At 39.8% G+C, this 21,095-nt stretch overlaps 1 protein-coding gene across 2 annotated transcripts in view; it reads right to left on the reverse strand.

The window, feature by feature from the left end:
* otofa (otoferlin a) overlaps positions 1-18,374 on the reverse strand; it is a gene marked incomplete at both ends in the record, with an annotated part of 77,667 nt that extends 59,293 nt beyond the window's left edge. For both annotated transcript variants that reach the window (XM_080513689.1, XM_080513688.1), the window contains 2 exons: positions 11,299-11,357; positions 18,296-18,374. In XM_080513689.1, the coding sequence (XP_080369815.1) occupies positions 11,299-11,357; positions 18,296-18,374 (138 nt within the window). The remainder of the gene's footprint in view (positions 1-11,298; positions 11,358-18,295) is intronic.
* Positions 18,375-21,095: the final 2,721 nt, after the last annotated feature.

Below are 21,095 nucleotides of genomic sequence, written 5' to 3' on the forward strand. Positions count from 1 at the left end.
GAGGGGAAGCACGTACATGGTGCCCAGTGATGTGTTGGCTGCTTAAAGTCAGTGATGACAAGTTAAAATCAAAGCTGTCATTATCGGGGAAAAAAACCTCTTTAATTCTTTATTTTCGTATTCTTGGAAGCATTTTCGGTGCATTTCGTTATGTTGAAAACATTGCAAGTGTTGCATTATCCATGTGCTGCCCTTTCTGACATCTCACTGAGAAATATTGTGCAAACAAATTCTTGTTACATTTCATAAAATAGGAGTAGATATAAAGATACAATGGTTTTAAATGCAAATTTGCAGGATGTATTTTTTATTTAATTTAAAATGTCCTTATCCTTTTCTTACAGTATTAAGTTTAGTTTATAGTTCACATTGGTCCTCATTGAGCGAAAATATGAAAATATGATCCAAAGAAAGAAACCGTTAACTCGTCATATTGAATTTTTAGAAAGGATTTCTTCTCAAATAGAGGAAAGCTTGAAGGGAAATGTTAAACTGTTACTCAAATCAACCATTTGTTTATTTTTTCCTCACCGACTAACACTTCTCTTCTTCCTGAGGGAACGTCTCAGCTGACAGGATTTGATATGCATATTTTTCATTCAATACCTCCTCAAATGGGAAGGTAGCAGGACAACAGCAAGGAAGAAAGAAAGAAAAAAAGACAATATTGTGTTTTGGGAAGTTGAGAGAATAAATGAACAGGTACAATACAGCTTGGCCCCGAGGCTGCCTCAGCTAAATGGAATCCAGCCATAAATTAGATTATTAATCGCACCTGTGCTTTTTCTCCTCAAGTCAAATCATTTGCAGTAGAAAAAAAGAGTCTATTTTTAGAACAAACAGTTTGACATGCTTCAGCCAGACACATCGGGATATAGAAAACTACAAAGGACACCACCAACAATGAACCTAATGTTCTGAAATGTTGTTCTGCTTTGGATTTAATCGGACTTCAAACTTTCAGACAGTCACCATGCCTCCAACACCGACTGATGTAAAAGTGCTGCAATGCATCTACTGGTGCATTCAGCTCGACTTGCTTTATCAAAATGTATCACCGATTGTGAGGATTAAAAAAAAAAAACTGTCGAACAGCGATTGGCAAGCAGTCATGTCAGGTCAGTACTAATATAAAAGAAAAGGAAAATAGCTTTGATCTCATTGAAGATCTTCCTCCTTTCCATTTCCTGTGTGTGCCGTCGCTTTTCTCGGCCCGCTCCACCTTTTAACCTCACATGTGGTTTGACGACTAATTGCTAGAGCGAGACTTCTCATTAAAAGTGGCAGGTATGGTCTTACTACCCATGAGTGCTGAGGCCACAGTGAACTATCAGAGGGGCTAAGTGCTGAAATGAGGAGAAGCTCCACTGCTGTGACCTCACGCTGTATAGCATTGTGGCGAACAGATGGACGATCGGGTCGTCCTCAGTTTCCCCCTGATCGCCATTCTTTGATATCTCATGAGTGTTGCCATGGACACACACACACACACACACACACACACACACACACACACACACACACACACACACACACACACACACACACACACACACACACACACACACACACACACACACACACACACACACACACAATAATAAAACACCTGATTAATTATCAACAGTATGTCCCATCTTTTACAATCATTCTCTACAGAGGTTTAGTGAACTATAGTATATTACCAATATCAGCAGTCTTTTTGTGCTGACCGTATGTCATTGACGTTTGTAGACTTGTTGTGTTCGTGTTTTGATGCAGCCCTCTGCGGCGAGGTCTTACGGGCTTAGATCTATTCTTCAAGGATAAAAGAGATAAAGGCAGGCTTCTGAAAGAGGCAGTAAAAGCCAGATTCTCATTATAGAAAGCTTTACCAGTCACTCCCTTTTGCACCGACTCAATCCACGTGGTTCCTGGTAGTTAGGAAAAACAGAAGAAAGTTATCCTTTGTTCCCAGCGTGGCTTTGGTTGCAATCAAAAACAGCGTTACTATAGCAACATCTGAGTCAACTTTGTCCATTCATCTATCTACATCAATCAGTTCACACTGGTTGATGGCCGGTTTGTACACATTTTGATGTAAACTGCAAAGGGTGCAGGCTGCAGATAATTTTACACTAATCAGACCTTGTGGGAGATGTCCCACCCTTTCATTTCATCATTTTTATGTACTTCCATTAACGATACTTTGAAAGAGAAGGGCATGATCCAGACTTGATTAACATTTGTCAATTGAATTTGTAATAAACACATCCGGCTAGTTTTATAAAGTTTTATAAATGCCTTGGAAGTGCAGGACAAGTCATTAGATAAATTGCACATTGTTTTAAAGGGATAGTAAACTGTGGCCTCAATCACCGTCATCCAACCCCCATTTCACGCCCACTACCTTTTTATTTCAATAACCAGCGTTTAAAAAAAACATCTGAGGATAATCACTGCCAGTCAGTACAATCAGTCATATTCACTTCTGCTGTTGTTTTTAAATGCTTCTTCTGACGGTTTTATGCTTGTTTAATAGTGTTTACACGAGCGTTGGACAGATGCCAGTCCAACCCTTGTACATGTATAAAGACACAAGATCTTATTATTACATTCTCTTCTTTTTCTTTCTGCATTTCCCCAGTGGGAGCTGCAGCAGCAGGTTGTCGTCTTCTCGTCCCCTCTGTCTCCTGAACTCTCCTTCCTCACATCATTCACCTTCGAGTCCTCTTTCAATGCATCCATGAACCTCCTCACCGGCCTTCCTCTCTCCATCTTGACTGACAGCTCAATCCTCAGAACTCCTCTCCCTCTTGCTGCACTCTCTCCAATATACATGACCACACCACCTGAAGGCCATCGTTTTCATCCCTGCACCATAACAGCCTCTATATATATCGATTCCAATATTTTCAACAACCGGCACAGGTCAAGAAGTCCATGCCCATATAGGGACCAGGCGGAAAAAAAGTTGTCTTGCTCATTCCATTAGGCTTTAAACACTGGAAACGACTTATTTTACAGAACATATGCTTGATTTTATGTATTGCACTCATTTAAATAGGGTGCAGCTTTGTCTTTGTTTTGCTTTGCTGCACCAGATTGTTGACTGGTCACACTGTGTGTCTGACAGTACGGATGAAACAGCATCTCTGATAAGCTGGTTCCGCAGAGAAACTCGAACTTGTCAAATTCACTTGACAGCCTAAATGCCCACCACCACCACCAACGCAAGCGCCATTTACTTTTTTTTTTTTCCAGTTCAACTATCCGTCGTCGTTTATATTTCCATCCGAACCCTGTTTCTCATATGTCACCAACTCTGCATGCGCCAATGTTTCTGTCTAATTTAAAGCGGGCGTCAAATAAAATGCCACAGGAGCAGGCATATTGTCATTAATCCTCCCAGAGTTATTTTAACGTCCAGACAATATGTTTTGTTGATGGAACAGCTGCTGAAAATGTTGGAAACATCAAAACTAGTAAGTATAATCAGAATTTAAATGTCCATGTGCGTGCTTGTTGTACATGATTTATATGAAGCATCTGTAATTTCTATTTTCCTTTCCAAACTACTTGAATATCCTTTCAATGTCGAAAGCTTGAAATAAAGAAAGAAAAAATAAATGCGAGTAACTTAATTAGAAATCAAGTTTGCTCCCTGGTGTCTGCTTGACCAGATGGTGCCGAGATAATTGACAGTAAACTGTCAAGAAAACTGCTCTGCAGCTTGTTAAAAAATAGTGGGTGTTGTGTGGGAAATCACATCATGCTGCAATTAAACATTCTTAAATAACAGCGTAAAGTGAAGTTATGAATCACTTTGAATAAAAGATGCTTGCGGAGGTCGATAATACATCGGAGCCAATGTTCCTCATTGTGTTAGAGTACAAAGATATGAGGGACAAACAAAAGGAAAAGTGTTTGTGTTTTGCGCATTGTTTAAATAAGAGTAATTGATTGCAGTCACTAGTAACATTCAATTACATGAAATGTCATTGATTCTTTTAGCAAGTAAATTAGTATTTTCAGCAGACATGGATTGAAATAGCCCCCATAACCCACACTAAGATAAGTAATGAAGAAAGATTATCCATACGACCTGTTTTTTTTTTTTTGTTGTTTTTAATTAATCAAATACACACGTGAATGAATTAGCTCCCAATCCTGCTCATTTATTTGCATAACTCTTTAAACTAAACTCGAAAACACAGCCGGCCATTATTTTCCAGATGTAATTAAAAATGAATATACAATGAATCATTTAAGACAATAAAACTAAAAGTATTGACCTGTTATTGCACATCTTGACATCTGATTGAATTATGTTTAACGTTGAATCAGCGAGCCCAGAAACACACAGATGTAAGGAAACCGACATTAAATACCATATGCTGTAAACACATCAGGAGAGGTACGCCTGCAGGACTAACCAGCCAATGCCATCATGATCTATAGTAAATGTCAATCAATAAACGTGTGTGTCCATGTGCGTCATTCAGTAATTGGACTCCTTAGTCACAGAGAAAACCAATTACTCCTCGGCTACACCATTACAATCAGCATAGCTTTTTTTTATCTGTCCATCCATTGTCCATTCAACCATCTTCTTTCCTGCCTATTCCACATGGATACGGTGGCAATGTGAGAGGAAAGAAGTGGATTTCTGTCCTTCTCGATGTCACGTCGCTCTCTCCTCGAGATGTTCCTAGTTTTGGGATGTGGAAGAGACAAAAATCTCTTCCAGCTGGGAATACCTGGTACAACTCCAATGGGAGGATCCTGATCCAAAAAACCACTTCAACTGGCTCCCATCAGTGTGGAGGAGCAGCAGCTCCATTATGAGGCTCTACCGCATAGTCATGTTAGTCAGTCTCTCATAAAGAGTAAGGTCCGACACCTGGCAGAGAAAATGTGTGTCTGCCACATGTAATTGAAATCTCATTCTTCTAGAGTTCCTGACCACAGGTGAGGTGAGAACGAATGGTAAACAGAGAACGTTGCCTTCCAGCTCAGCTCCATATTCACCACAAGAGTCCGCCACAGTGATGTTGTGTTACAATCTATCTTCAATTTTTGAAACTGAAAACTACGGTACTTGAAAAGTCATCTGAGCCACATGAAGGACTGTCGTTTTTTTCACAAGCGCTTAAGTTTTAAATCTTGTTTGTATTGATCACTATTAACAGTGCGTGAAATCGCCACTGAGATTGCACAGTGGTGTCGTAGTTAGCACTCTAGCCTAACTAGAAGCTCCCTGGTTCAGGTGGGATGATCTCCAGCATCCTAGGGGAAAAAAATACAGTCTGGAAAACAGATGAACAGAAGATGACTGTTGACTGTAACTTGTCTTAATAGACCAACCTGAGACAAGCCATTAAGGCTGTTTGTTCTGGATGTGGAGGTTTGGACAATGTGTAGCAATTAAAATGAAGAACTGGATCTTTATTATTGTGACTAATTTGTCATTTTATCATGCAGGGAGTTTATTGAGCTGCTTTATTTCTGTGCAAATGTCTGTCGGGGAACTGTATAACTCCTCAGAGGAAGTCCAAACAGCAGATGAGTTATGAGCTGTTGCACATGAGTACATTCACAAAAACAATGAAATGAAAGCGGAACAAGCAACAATAAACATGAAGTCCCTTAGTGGAGGGGACTGTGATGGCAAAATAAACAAAACCACTATGTTCCTTTAGATACTGTATATAGACAGCAACATAGAACCTAATTTCACTTCATCAGTCTTGAAATGTACACAAAGATTTTAAAGAATGAACAATGTAATGCATAGATTAAACTGAGAGTCATAAAGATGGTTTATACTTTTAGTTAGTTCTGGATTCTATTTCCAGAGCTGCTCTTCTTTCCCCTTTTAGCTTCCCTCCAAATCTAAACGAGCGAGGAAAGAAATTCTGCTGAGGTCATCATTAATTCAACACACTTAGACGAGGGAAAGCACCTCCCTGGAGCATCCCCAAGTCTTAAAACTGGAGAAAAATCATAAACTATTTTTAGCTCCTGCATCATTGCAGCTTGGTTTTAGTTTAGAGGCGCTTTGCCTCTTTTTTCCTGCTGGTCAAGTGAAGCATCAGAGATATGACTTTGAGCAGTGGAGCTTCCTAATTGCATGAAGCGCAGATATAATATATACAAGTGATGTCATGTATATTGGTTTAAAACCTCACCCTGATATTGATATTGCATGTTCTCATATATCAGAAACGCCTTTTTTTCCACCTTGCTAACTTCCCAAACACGATTATCTGTCAAATCTGGGAAGTGGTTTGGAAGTGAGCTCGGTGCGGTCACTTCCTCTGCGCTTTGATCAGCCACAACACGCCGCCGGGTTCAGAGAAGTGGTCAGTCTGAGGAGGCTTTCAGTGGAGTGGAGCACTACCACCACATTGTCCACCGCCCAGGCTGCAGGAGCATCAGTCAACTGAGCACCTCCACCCAAAACAGACAGACAGCCGGGGCGGAGTTTTCTAAGACACAAAAGATTCCCTTTTTCCATGTGTTTTTTTTCTTCCTAACATGGGTCTATATTTATTTGTATTTCAGCCTTTTACTATTGGTATATGCATTTGTATGCTGGTGGCGCATCAGTTTGTCTTAGTGGAAAGAATGGTAAGTGGGGTAAATACTGCATAATGTGGAGGTACTTGCCGTGGTGACCCCTGTAAAAACAAAAAGAAAGCAGCCCAATAGACATTATTTTCTGTTTATATGCCCAAAACAAACATAGCCTGGAGTTATTAAGACCCTTGCGGACCACTCTAAACCACTCCTGCCATTAATGGGCCAGCGAGTTGATTCATTTACATATTTATTTACTTAATTTATTTATTTCGATTAAAATTAGATGAAACAAATAGAAAAGAAAAGAAAAATATATAATAAAATAAAAATAACTTAAAAAGCCAATTTCAATATAATACACATTCGACTTGTTTGAAAAGCACGTCCCTGCCGTTTATATATGGTTTGAAATTAGTTGATATCTTGGATATCTTGATATAAATATTGGCGTGAATTGTTCAACTGGTATAACAGGTAATGGAGTGAAACTGTGGAAGAGATTGAATATGGAGCTTGAACAAATTCCAAGATATCAACTAATTTCATGTCTACTGTATTTTGTACAAGATTTTTGTATTTCTCTATTTAATCAGGCTTGAACACTCAAACTACTCTTATGTGACATTTGGACCTGCATATAATTTGTAATCTGACGCAACTGAATGCAATTGTATGAGATGCAGATCTGCTGAGCAACATAGTTCTTTAGTTCTTTTGCACCACATGAGTTTCATATATTTTAGAGGAAATTATAATAAATAAAAATTGAGGTATTTCCCAATTAGAATTTATATTGTAACACCTGAATGTAACATTTATATAATTATCAAGACTATAAATATAAAAACATAAGGTGATACATTTATGAGTGATCAAGTTACATGACACTTCCTGTTTGTATTTCAGCAGCTGAAAGAGCTTATAAAACCAGATTTTTAAAGGAGTTCATGGTATTTCATATAAAATCCAACTAGTTTGTTATTGCCTTTGTGTTTATTCTTGAAAAAGATGTCGTTTTTGACTCAAAACCATGATATACGTTGAACTAGGACCTGTGCCATCAGCAATGATAAAGCTGGTTCCCAAAGACAATCTCACAACTAATCCTTTTTACTTCTACCAAAGTAAAAAGGTTGAATCTATATTTTGAATGTTACCCTTTTTTGCATCTGTACTTCTACCTCAGTAAAGAGTGTGAGTAGTACGAGTAGTTGAATTAACAGTTTTATTTCACTTGTGATGCATACCAATGGCACAGTTTGTTTGTTGTTTTCTTTTTTTGTTTTTTTAACTTTGATTTGAAATGAATGACCCTTTTATTTTGTCTGGTCTGGAGTTGATATTTCACCCATTCTGTGATTAAAATAATTCCGCAAAAGAAAGGATCTGTATTTCCCCAAGACAAACCTGACCCTAGATAGACTGCAAACAAACTGGAGTGGCCAAGCATTTTCTTCAGCTGTAAAAAAAAATCATCATTTTTGTACAATCAGAGAAAATGATCCAGTTTGGGCATGGTGTTGTCGAGAAACAAGGCCCAGCACTGTTTGTTTCTGTTTTTTCTATTGGTCAGTACTGGTTTCAACAATGCTATCAGCCATCTGCTGCAGGTGGTCTGGCCTACATAGAGCCCCCGTATCAACATCATGGAGCCAGTCTGGATTACATAAAGGGACAGGAGGTACTGAGGGAGTACAACGACAGAAGAACTTGGGATCGTTCTTCAAGATGATTGGACCAGTTCATAGAGAGCTGATTCAGAGTGTAACTCGGAGGATCTGTGTTGTTTTACAGGCAGAAGTTGGTCACATGTTTTCTACTCGAAGCAGGCAAAGGAACAGTGAGTGCTCAACATCTTAAAAAAAAAGAAAAAAGAAAAAAAGAAGAAGCCCTGAAAAGTCACTACATCCAGAATGCAGTGTTACGTAATCACAAGGGTCTCATTAAAAATTGCACACACCACAGTGCAGGGCAGTGGCTGGAAGCTCGGACTAAATGGATTCTCATTACATTTGCATAGTAATGCGTCATATGTTGTCTGCATGGTTCCAATTTCTCGACATCTTCTGTGTAAAACAAACACATCAGTATAGCCGTATCAGCAGGCGATAATCTGAACTCTGAGGCCACATACAATACATGCAGGGCTCTCGATGCTCCAGTTATGTCTAACTAGTGAGAAGGGGGGGAGCCCTGATGTTCCCCTGCTAAAAGGCCCCACCATGGAATGAATAATGAATACAGATTCTCCACCAGTCTATGCACCGGTAGTTCAAAGGCATCCCGCTAGCCCATGCATAAAGCAACGAGACACACAACTCTATGCTAATGGTCCTCAACTCCAGAGGCTGGACTGAGCTTACTGAGCCATGCAAATGCTGAGGATGAGGAGGATGTGATGAGGATTTGCTCCAGCGTCTGAAGGGGTCAGAGCGAAAAAACACCACATGTACAATCGGTCACCCGGCAGTCAAAGTGTACAACACACACCCATGATCTCTCTCTCTCTCTCTCTCATCTCTCTCTCTCTCTCTCTCCTCTCTCTCTCTCTCTCATCTCTCTCTCTCTCTCTCTCTCTCTCTCTCTCTCTCTCTCTCTCTCTCTCTCTCTCTCTCTCTCTCTCTCTCTCTCTCTCTCTTGCGCATAAACCACGCACATACACACAATAGGCTACATGTGGGATTATTCTATATTAGAAGCACACATCTTCCCAAGAGAAGCTCGAGCATTTTATTGATGCTGAGTGATGCTAACGACCTCCCGAGCACTACAGGACTGAGAACCGGGTGAGGCTGTCAAAAGACATCATGCATCAACTGCAGCCATGCAGTCCTATACCAGTTACTGTAATTTAACCTCAGGAGTAGTATACAGCACATACAGTAAATATTGTGTCACACTTCCATTTTCGACTGCTTTTCTTGCTTTTATTTTGTCCAAGACCGTTTTTCATAAAAAAAAATTTTTTTTTTTTTTCGCTACAGGATAATTTCTCTTTTCCGTGAGTGCATAACTGTGCAAGTGGCCAAATGTGTACAGTCATTTAGCCATTTTCCTGATTAGCCTGAAAACAAAAGCCGTGCTTATCAGCAAAGGAAGCAGCACTCTGCTTTGGAGCCCATCAAAGCAAAACGTTTTTTGTTTTTTTTTCTTCGGCAAAAATAACAGCAGCTCAATAAGAAAAAAAAAAAGAAAGAAAAGCTACTCTGGGATGGTGCTGTATATGTTTGAGATGCTTTCTTTTTGGATTTAGTCTTTCATTCCTTGACTTCATCTGTTACCTTTGTTCTGTCTCCTTTGCTTCAGGGCTGTGTGATTTATTTTTTTTTATTTCCAGCTGCAGTTTCTCCTTCATCCAACAACCTCTTTCTCATTCACCCGCCTCTGCCCTGTTACATGACTCTTTGCTTTTGAATCTATCATAACACTGGTGTCTCATCGTCACAGGAGCTTGCAGTAATCCCAAAGGGAGCACTTCCTAGAATTTCACAATGGGCAAAGTGAAAAGAGACAGGCCGAGCAGCGCCGGAGGAGCCCAGGTGAAATCCTTTGGGTTGCTTAAGAGATGCTGTGATCTCTGCCTCTGTGCACAATAATGTAATTCTCTGGAGTTATTAAAGCGAGGTATTGGAGAAAAGTTCTTTCAACTTTCTTTTACAAGTTGAAAAATCTTTGAGCTCTGGTGCAGGAGCTATTTAAGTGACCAGGTGTTTCTCCCTACAGGAGTCTAATAGTAACTGTCTTGTTTAATTACTACATTGCAGTATACTATGCATGGGCGAAGCTCACTACCTCTGCTTTGTCTCTACGGTTCTGATAGGCTGTAAGTGAACAGGAAAGGGCGATTAGGAGAAACTTGGCAGGACAAGGGGCCATTTTCATGTAAGAACCAGTGGGGATTTCTGAAGGCGAACAGTAATGAGGTGATGAGATGTGATCCTGTCATGGCTCGGTGGTTCACCCATGAGAGGTTATCCAAGTATCCACATGAAGATTGTTCAAGTGTGACACTTTTCTCAAATTGTTGGAACTGGTAAAGAGCAGGTAAAACGCTGTGTAAACCTGTGATACAAAATGGAGAAAAACCAAAAATCCTTTTTTTTTGGTCATGTTTCACAACTTGTGTTCATTATAGAGCTTTGGGGTTATATTATTAGGATAGTGTAGGAGCTTTTCCTGTCTTTAATAATAGGTAGCATTTCAAGATGTTGAATGCATTAAACATCTGGAAAATTACAGGCTATTTATTTGCCAAATTCTGGAAAAACAAAGAAAACGGAAACTGACAGGATTTCTTTTCTTTACCAAATGTCTTTCAATTCTTAGCACTTGTTTCCTGCTATTTTTCCCGTCAAAATCAAACAGCCAGATGCCAGATAACACAAAAAAATTAAGAAAACAAAGCAGCATTCACCCTCACTGAAGAAAGTGACGTCAGATTTTCAATTAATGTTAAAAAAAAATCTTGATACTCAACAGCAAACTGTTTCTAAAGAAGCAACTGTGCTTGAAAATCTTCCAATGCATGCCAAGTAATCCTTAATTAATTAAAAGACTAAAAAAAAGAACAACACCACCGATTTTGTGTCCTCTAATTAAGAATTTCCGTCTCTGATCCAGTTTCCATTACCAAAGCCTGCAGCCGGTGGATTCAGCATGTTGTCACCTGATAACAACTGATTGGTCACAGTATAAATTGGGTGGTGTATGATGGAGGAAAATAAAGATACTGACCTCATTAAAATGGGCCACTTCTTCACAGTTTTCAACCACTCGGCTGTAAAAGGGCAGACCTGGAAGGTGAGGAGGAATCAAGTGGTTAAAACATGGTTCAGTGATGGCGCTGGGATAAAGTTACGTCACTTTGACTGTGTGGACGCACATCATGGAGCATTCATTGGATAGAGCACAAGAAGAAGATATTACATTGACAGGATATTCTCACTGGGCTCAATACAATTGTCAGAAACCATTTTCAAATATTCGAAATAGTTTAATCCCATATGTACATTTTAAACCTCCTTAAACCTCAACTGGAAATAATTATTTGCAAATTGAATTCATTAATTTCATTGCGATTGGGGTCACTTGTATAGGATTGGAAGGATTAATGAAAATGACAACAACATACAAAAACGAATGTCTTATCTTTGTTATAACAGAAACCTGTTTGTAATGATTGTTGAAGATTTGGCAAAGTAACTATTCCCTCCAGTCAGTGCAACCGTGCATGTGATTGATGCATTTAACTTACCTGAACATATCAATTGTTTTAAACAAAAAGCAATGAAAATGGACCAAAATGCTAACTGGCTCAATAATAGTCATGCCAATGCAGGTGTTATGGAAAATTCTGCATGTCTGCTGAAGATTTGCTAATTACTCATGGAATTGTAAGACTTTATACACCAAAAACAAAACTGAAAGTAATTCTTCCTGGCATCCCATTTTTCAGCTGTAAACTCTGAAATGATTGTGCTTTTTGTCAGGTTTTTTTTACAATCATGACCTAAAATAGCATTTTAGCAAACTGTAAAAAAAACAACACAAAAAAACATTATTTTAATTGTTGAGTTTTTCAAAATTGTTGAGACATCCCAATCCTGGGAAACAATTAAAAGTAAAGTGTGCATATCCTTTCCAAGTAATTATTTCTTTTTTGCAAGACTGGTAAAGTCAAACTACTACTTTTAAAAGAAGCACCTGGTATCTGCATTATTGTCCTTTATTTCACTGGAATAACATTGTTCATTTATCATCAAATAACCACCTGGACTGATCTGGCGACCCTCCATCATTGACCCTAACCCAGGAACCCAGGAGGTTTACGCACAGGACTAAATAACAACTGATGTCTAAAATAAAAATAAGAATAACAAAATAATAACAATATATATATATATATGTTTTTTTTTGCCTTCAGAATGAAGATCAGTCTGATGAATGAATGCGTTTATTTAAAGAGTCACTTATCAAACTGTAACGAGTTCTGCTGTCATGGAAAATCTGTTTACTTTTCTGGCTACAAATCAGCAAAAAGAGAAATTAATGACTTGGGAACCTGACAAACAGAGATGACACAGCTGTGTGGAGCCACAGGAGAAACAAAGACATGCAGACAAGTGAACGCTGCCTGTGTGACTCACTCTGCGACAGAACAGGGACCCAATCAACAACTTACAGAGTTTGAGGACTATAAACTTCAGCTCATGTGTTTGCACTGGCCAGAGATGACAAAACGTGCAGGAGGTCAGTGAAAACAATAATCTGTTGCCGCCGTGTTTATTTAAGGTTGTATTCAGCGCGGCTTGCCATTCCCTGCACGGTAACCTGATTCACTCAGGCGTGATGCAGCATGTGCTCACCTGCTTGCTTTGTGATGCTCATGAATGGGCTGGGCGGTGTGCATACTGCTTTGTTTTGGTAGTTTGCTTTGTGTATCTGAGGCTTCATGCACTGGTTGTCTAATGCGGACACACACACACACACACACACACACACACACACACACACACACACACACACACACACACACACACACACACACACACACACACACACACACACACACACACACACACACACAGACAGACACCTGCAAAGTTAATTAAAGTCCCTGTCAGCCTGGCTGTAAATCTAAAGAGAAATTAATGCTTTCTCCTGGAATATTGTTTTTTGCTCATGGTCGATGCACTGAAAGCATCAATTCACGTGTCCTCAAAAGCCCTGCAGGAATATGATGCTTTATTCACATCCTGTTTAAAATTTCACCAATACAAAGACTAAAAGTTTAAAAGTTTTGTTCATAATTTGTGCTGAAAGTGTTCTCCACTCACTTCCTCATTACTCCTACACTCCTTATAACCTTGTGAAACAAACATCCTTCGACATAATGTTTAGAAAACAAACAACACTTCTCTGTCAGAGCTGGAGAGACAATATTCCTCCTACATTATTAAAAACAGCTGCACTGTATGACCGTGCCACTGGTTTCAACCATCTGACGATGTGGGCTTGGGAAAGTAGCTCATGTGTGGCTTATGTAAGGCGCTCCACACCAAATAATCACAACACTGCTAATCAGCTTGGCTTTTGGCCTTGATGTAACAGTGAACAATATCAATGAGCAGAGAAAAGTGCCACTGAAAGAAGTGACCTAGACAAGAGAAAAAGGACCGGAGGCTATGTTTCTATGCCGCGAATATGAAAATGAATGATAGACATGGATGGAGGAGTCTGTGAAAGACTAAGACGACTCAAATGAAGGCAGATCAAGGATTCTTTTGACCGTTTTAGTGAGGACAAAACAGAAACAATGGAGAGCGTTTATTAATCCAGCCGGGGCGTTATCACAGCTTCCGTACTTAAGTATCTCATCTTTGTCGCTGCATACTGGGATTTAATTCAGTGTTATTTCTTGACCCATTCAGGGGTAAAAAATAATTGGTTTGCATCCCTGATTCACTAATAACAGTGTGATTTAAAACACAGTAAATATCTGCTCTGGCAGACAATGCAGGCGCGAGAGGAATGTTAAGGGAAGGGAACAAGTATTATGATGCCAACAGCAGTTTGAATATAAAGAACATGTATGAAGAGAAGAGTCAAATAGAAGAAGCAACAACGGACCAAACAATTACACTAAATACCAAATCAGCCTCGTCAATGAAACAGCATGAACTGATGAAGTCACTTGGATAAGTGACAAAATGTTTAATTGATTGGATTCCACTGCTGTGAGACGCATCCTACTGCTACAAATTATAATATGCATAGACATGGCACTGGTACAGCATGTTTTTCACTGTTTCAGCAGTCTCAAACTACTTTACAAAATAAGTAAATGGCAACAGCATCAACATAACTTGAGCTTGGGCTCAGCTGGATGACTTTATTGGTTCCATGTCCTGTGAAAAGACACTTCGACATGGCAACAGCGCAAGGTTTCAAGGTTTCAAATCCCAATCCTTGACACGTAGCGAGTTAGACACATTCACATTGACTATTTAAAAGTGGGAAGATTGCCTTAATTTTTCATTAACTCCTATCTTTCATGGGCACGCTGAACTGTGCTCGCGATCCTGCAGGCTAATTTGTGGAGCAATTCTTTGAAAAAGCCAAGAGCCGCGGATAACACCAAGAATTCATCAAAGGCTTGTCGGGAAATCAATTAAATTATGATGCCCCTCCTTCTGAGTCCACTCTGACTGTGACTGTTAGCAATTAATAAAGTACCACTTTTAGTTGGACCGTTCAGAGAACAACACAATGGAGTTTTTTTTTTTTTTTTACTGAAACCACAAGGCTTATAAGGTGAGTACAGGTCAAGAGAGCCATACTACTTTTGCATATTTCTTAACTACATTGATGCACACTTTACACAGTCGTGTAGTTTTTAGCACTCTGGCATCAATGTTTGAATTCCTGTCGGACTTTGGGGGCTTTTCCACACAGTGTTGCACGTTGTTCCTATGTGTGTATTCTTTCAAACTCCCACAGTCCAACCACACAACCTTTTAAACCCTATATCTCCCGCAGGAACAAGTGTGTGCTACTGTCTGTCTGAATCTTCTCTCTGACGGACGGGAGTTCTGGCCAGGGTATAACCAGCCTTCACCCAGAGTTTTCTGGGCGTCGTTCCAGCCCCCAGCAACTTTTCGCTGGATGGCCAAGCGAGTTTAAATTAAAACACATTTAATAAATAGTTCTTATTGGTATTGGACACATCAATTAAATATTCACAGTGCAAGTTGAAAAGATTATGTGAACTCCTGTTCTTTTAACATTCATGAAAAACTATAATCGGGCTTTGACAAACCTCATCAAAACAAAATGGACAGTTTGCTCTTGGGGGGGTGTTGCAGTCTGGTTTGTAGAGAAACTTTTCACTTTAAGATCAATAACTCTCGATGGAAAAACTATTAATCAACTAAGCAGGTTTCTGTCAAGTACGAGCCGAGCTGGCAAAAGTACTGGAATTCTTTACTTACGCCGAAATACAGAAAGTAAATTTGGCAAAAGTACAGATTCAACTTCTTCACTTTAGCAAAAGTGAAGAAGCTTTTGAGAAAGTAGAGATGCTTGTGTTCAACAGAGTACAAGTCAGTGAAAGAAATACTAAAGAAAGTATAGATTCCGGTCAATACTGTAGTAATTCTTCAGCGCTATTTACATCAGACAAACTCTGCGTTGGCCAAGTTGCACTTGCTTTGCGAGTGAGAAGAGTGAAGACTTCCTTCACACTGCGCAGCACAGCCAGAGCTGTGCTTCAGGGTATCGTCGTCAAAGGAGATCCAACTCCTCATTACATTCAACGGTTGACTTACTTTTCCCACCAGCAATGTGAATATTTAATGGATGGCTTCAATAACGGCACACGAGGCTCAAAAGTGTGGTATTCGAGCATGTTTTATCGCCAAGAAAAGCTGGTGATCGGAATGGGTTCATGTTTCAATCAAGATATAACCACCAGCCTCACTGGGGTTGGTCGATGCCTTGGCATCCAGGAGGTCTGGGTCCTAATAGTAGATCTTTTCCTCTCCAGACAGGAAGGGTGTTTTGGGAGCTGAAAGCACTCAGGAAACTCTGGTGAGTGACATTCTGCAGGGAAAAGGCTCAAAACCCCCACAATACTGGAAGTGACTGCAGATTCAAGACTACAGAGAAATGTTGTCACTGAATATAGATCAACCTCGGAACTGAGAAATACAAAAATTTTTATGATGTCTGTTAAATTTAACCACAATTAAATGAGGGATGAAGAAGAGCCTAAAACAGATGGAGAGAGAGTGTTTGTGGAGAGGGTCATGATATTTAAGATGATTTCACCATCTGTGGCAAAGTCATTGCCACATGAATAACTGGTGGCATCTTCCACGTTTAACTCAATAATATGAAAATTATAAACACATAGCAGAATATAAAGCGGCTGCTTTACCAGAACAGCAGTCTTCGAAATAAAACTAACCGTACTGTGGGCACCTTCCTGGGAAATCTCTGTTTTCTGTTGTTTAATGACAATACATGCATAATTATGTAGAAAAATACAATAATCTAAATGAAATACTCTAAAATAGAGCGAACAATAAAGCAAAGCAATTAATCATAAGACTTTACAACAATTGTGGATAGGTTGTATGAATGCATCAATTTAACATTGGTGAAAATAATCTGAATAATTCTGAATTAAATCAAGCTTAAAGAGCTCACTGTTACTGTACTGCTCACATGGTATATTTTTCATCTGCATTACATTTCTGGAGATTTTCAGCTTACGGTAAGATTATAACAAGTCGTTAACAAAATAACATGATTTGCATTATATGTAGGCCCGCAGAACATGAATAAGATATGTACATCCTACAATGCTCAGGGTATTTGAAATTGTAAACATATGAAATGTTGCTATTATGCCGACAGTTAGACCACAGGGGGAAAGAGAGGCCGATCTAATCCCTGACTTGGATGACACGGTTCATATAATATCAAGACCCTGCTGAATTCACTGCAGCTCAGAGCCGTCCATGTCTCCTATGTATAAGCTCACACACACACACACACACACACACACACACACACACACACACACACACACACACACACACACACACACACACACACACACACACACACACACACACACACACACACACACACACACACACACACACACACACACACACACACACAGCAGAGAGGAGAGAAAACAGGGAGCCGTGGTCTGGTAACATCCTGCACTATTGTAATGCTGACACTAAATCAGAGATCACTGGGGACTGAGCAGCTGTCAGACAGGACTGAACTCTGTCCAAGGTGCTGAAACATGCACCCTTCCTCCTTCCTGCTTGTTCCTCTTCTCCACACGCACAAAAGCCCAACAAACCTATCACACTGGTGAATAAATGTACCAGTCTTCCCTGTGCCCATCCTCTACTCCATTCCTCTTCCAGATGAAGGGTTAATTTAATGACCCACAAGACTTGGAAACTATCAAAAGATGAGGAGGCGGGTCATTATCTCAATTGTATGACAAAGGAGGCTTTGCCTCTTGCCTTCTTTAAGAATCGATTGCCTCAGTCATCACTTACTTCTTGCCCTAATTGCCCTGACAAGTTAAAGGTAAGTAAAAGGAGGCAAGTGAAAACTGGAATGACAAATCAATGTGTTTCCATTATATGCTTCGCATAGTAACACTGCGTTTTTCTTTTGTTGTATTATAAATAAAATATGAACAAGGACTTGTGCCCTGGCTCCTGGCACATTTGTTTGTATACAAGTCAGCAGAGCTTGTTTTTGTGGTACTAAACAATAAGTGTCAAAGTTAACGGCCCATTAACTTCATGATGCGTTCAAGTATTGTGGGAATTTAGACTTAAACGATGCAGAATGTTGCCTGGAATAAATATGCTGGTTATATTTGCTTACGTTAAGTGTGGTTATAATCCGTATTTTGCTGTTTGGCTGCATTAATTTATTTTTATATCCTCTCGTCCAGATGTGATTCTTGGATAAAACGCGCGTCAGAGCGCAGCGCGTCAGCCATTAATCTAAAAAAAAAAAAAAGTGTGTGTGTGTGTGTGGGGGGGGGGGGGTTCCCAACTTTTCATGCAGTCATGAGTGCTAAATATGTCCCGTCAGTCTGTGGAATATGACTTAAATGGGGGCTGAGCGCACAGCTTGATCCAGTCTCTGCGCACACAGAGAAACGCTGCAGGTAAACCAAGCGTCTTACCTCTGAATGTAACTTTGGCGATCCTGTCACCTTTACCCCGGAGGTGAGCGGCCGTCTTCAGGTGAACCATTAAAGACATCATTGGTCCGCTTTGCTCGTGGGAGCAAATTTACTCCACACAGAGAAAACTTGAGCCCGTTTGGTGCAATCTGGAGATTTTCAGGTGAGCCTCCGCTTTCGTCTGGATTCGCAGGACCCCAGGTCGTTTTCCATGCGGAGGGAATAAATACTTAAAAATTTGTGTTGGTTCTTTTTTTTTGGGGGGGGGAGGGGGGAGAAAAATAAATAAATAAAAGGCGAGTTAATCACAGGTTCTAGTTGTCGTTCCCTCTTTCTCTGTGCTCCGTGGGTGCTTGCTCTATTTCTCTCCACCAAGCTGGTTTTACTCTGCTCGTTGCGCAGAGAGGGCGGGGGTGGGCTTCTTCAGCTCCACTGAGGGGAGAGGATGGGATGCTCTAATTGTACAACATCAGCCTGGCTGTGGGATTTGGTGAAAATTCACCGCCTCCCTGTTTTGCAGTGGGTGAAAATCCTCCAGCCTACAACAAAACGCATTTTGAGTTCCCTGTTTTCTCCCTTATAAGGGCTTCATCTTTCCATAAATACTAAATACAGATGTTAAATTCTCTCTTTATTACCACCCGAGTACTTTTATGTTCTGTGTCGTACTTGGTTCTAAATTAGATATCAATGTGTGTACTTAATATTTATTTGTCTTTTAATGCACCTTTTTTTTTTTTTAAAGATTGGAATTTACGTTATTGCATTGATTTTCAGTCTAAAACCATACACCAGGTTAATTAATGATTCTAAATTGCTCCTGGAGCCAATCCCAGGATACTATGAGGCCAGTACATCACAGGACAAACAGCCACACACACTCACATTGTTGGGCCATATAGGGTCACTAATTAACTTTACATGCATATTTTGGGACAATGGGAGAAAACCAGAGCACAGAGGAAAACATGTAAACGCCAGGCAGAAAGGCTCAGCTGGTGTTTGAACCCAGACCTTCTCACTGTAAGGTCACACAAACAAAAAACATAAAGTACATTAAACATGTTGGTTTTAACTCTAAATGTCCTGCCCACCCAGAGTGTATGCTTCTTTCACATTGAATCAGCTAGGAACCGTTGCAGCACTGCACAACCATGAGTTGGAAAAAGTGTTATAGGAAATTAATGTAATATACTTGATAGTCATCATTATTGGCTGAGAATTCATGTGTCTTTTGGATTCAATAAAATATATATGCATACATGTGCATATATATGTATCTGCATATCTTTCAATATCGACTAAATTCAGAGAATGAAATTACATAGTCAAGAGAGACCCAGAGAAGAGTATGTTGCCACACCCAAGTGTTGACCTTATTATTGTTGTTGTACTTGACAGTGACCTTAACATAATATACAGCTATAAACAGTGGGTGTACATTTTTTTGTGTTGTTTTTTTTCTTTTCTTCTTAAACTCGGTCCTTTACAGTTGCCAGGCAACTTCATTTGCCCATAGCATGGCTGTGGGTGAACTGTACCAAATACCAGGGGTCACATGAACATTGTTATTTTGTGACTCCTGGGCAGTAGTTGTTTACTCTGGTCTGCTGAAGTGACAAGATCACCCAAAACAATAAGATACCAGCTGCAGACTGACCCGCTGTGTCTTTGTTACAAGAGACGACTCTCCGCTGACCTTCACATTTTGAGAAGTAATCAATAGATATTTAGTTGAATATGTGGAATTTGTGAAAACATTGTTCAGGACTCCTCTTCATCAACAATGCATCTTTGAAGCATTTTTTTAATGTGTACCATGAAAATTCAAGTCTTGTGTTCAATATCATCAAAAATAATTTAATACATTTGGTTCCAGTTATATTAGATTTCCCATTCATGTACTTGCGCCCCTTTATCCAACTTACTGTCGTGCTGGAGCCGATCCCAGCTGACTGTGGGAGATAAGCGCAGAGCAGCAGTCCATCAAACGGCCAACACAGAAACACAGACAACCATACATAATTTAGACTCTGCATTCATTGTAAGCACATGTGTTTGGACTATGGAGGGAAAACCAAGGTGCCCAGACCAAATCCCAGCATGCAGAGAGGGAACCACGGAGCAAACTCACCACGGAAAGAGCCTGAGCCAAGTCTACCTCACTGTGGGATAAAGGTGCTGACCACTATGCCACCATGTGCATCTCACGTCTGCATTGTCTGAGGTTCGGTTGCTATCTGATGGCAACTTGTTGGTTTGATTGGGTGGAAATTTTTTTTGGAATTTTACCTCATTAGAAATACGATGAAAGAATATTGAAGTGAACAGACTAAATACTTTTGCCAGAAAATCGTTTAAAAATGAATTACTTTCTAAGTGCATTGACTTGTAGTACTAAAATCATTCAGTTCAATTATCACTGTACATATTCACATATTCTGAAATTTTCTGTTAAACAATTCAACTCGGTGACTTCCTGCTTGCAGTCGAGACGTTTTATTTGTGATTCGATACCCTGCGTGTTGGTTTAATGTTCTCTGTGTAATCCTTTTACTCTCTTCCTGTTCCCCAACTGCAACCGATCCAAAATGAAAACTTTTAGGTCTGAGTTTGGTGCACTGTGAATCCTGTAAATATTCTAAATATTAACACTACTATGAGTATTCTATATACACATAGTCTACTCGCTTGTGTTCAGCTGTCCTGACCGTCTTTAAGTGTTTGCGTAACATTGAGCTGCTGTGATGGTTGAGTCATATATGTAGTAGGCCTGATAGCTTTGTAGGGGAAATGATGT

This window comes from Blennius ocellaris (genome assembly GCF_963422515.1).
Source record: "Blennius ocellaris genome assembly, chromosome: 18".
Taxonomy (NCBI): Eukaryota; Metazoa; Chordata; class Actinopteri; order Blenniiformes; family Blenniidae; genus Blennius; species Blennius ocellaris.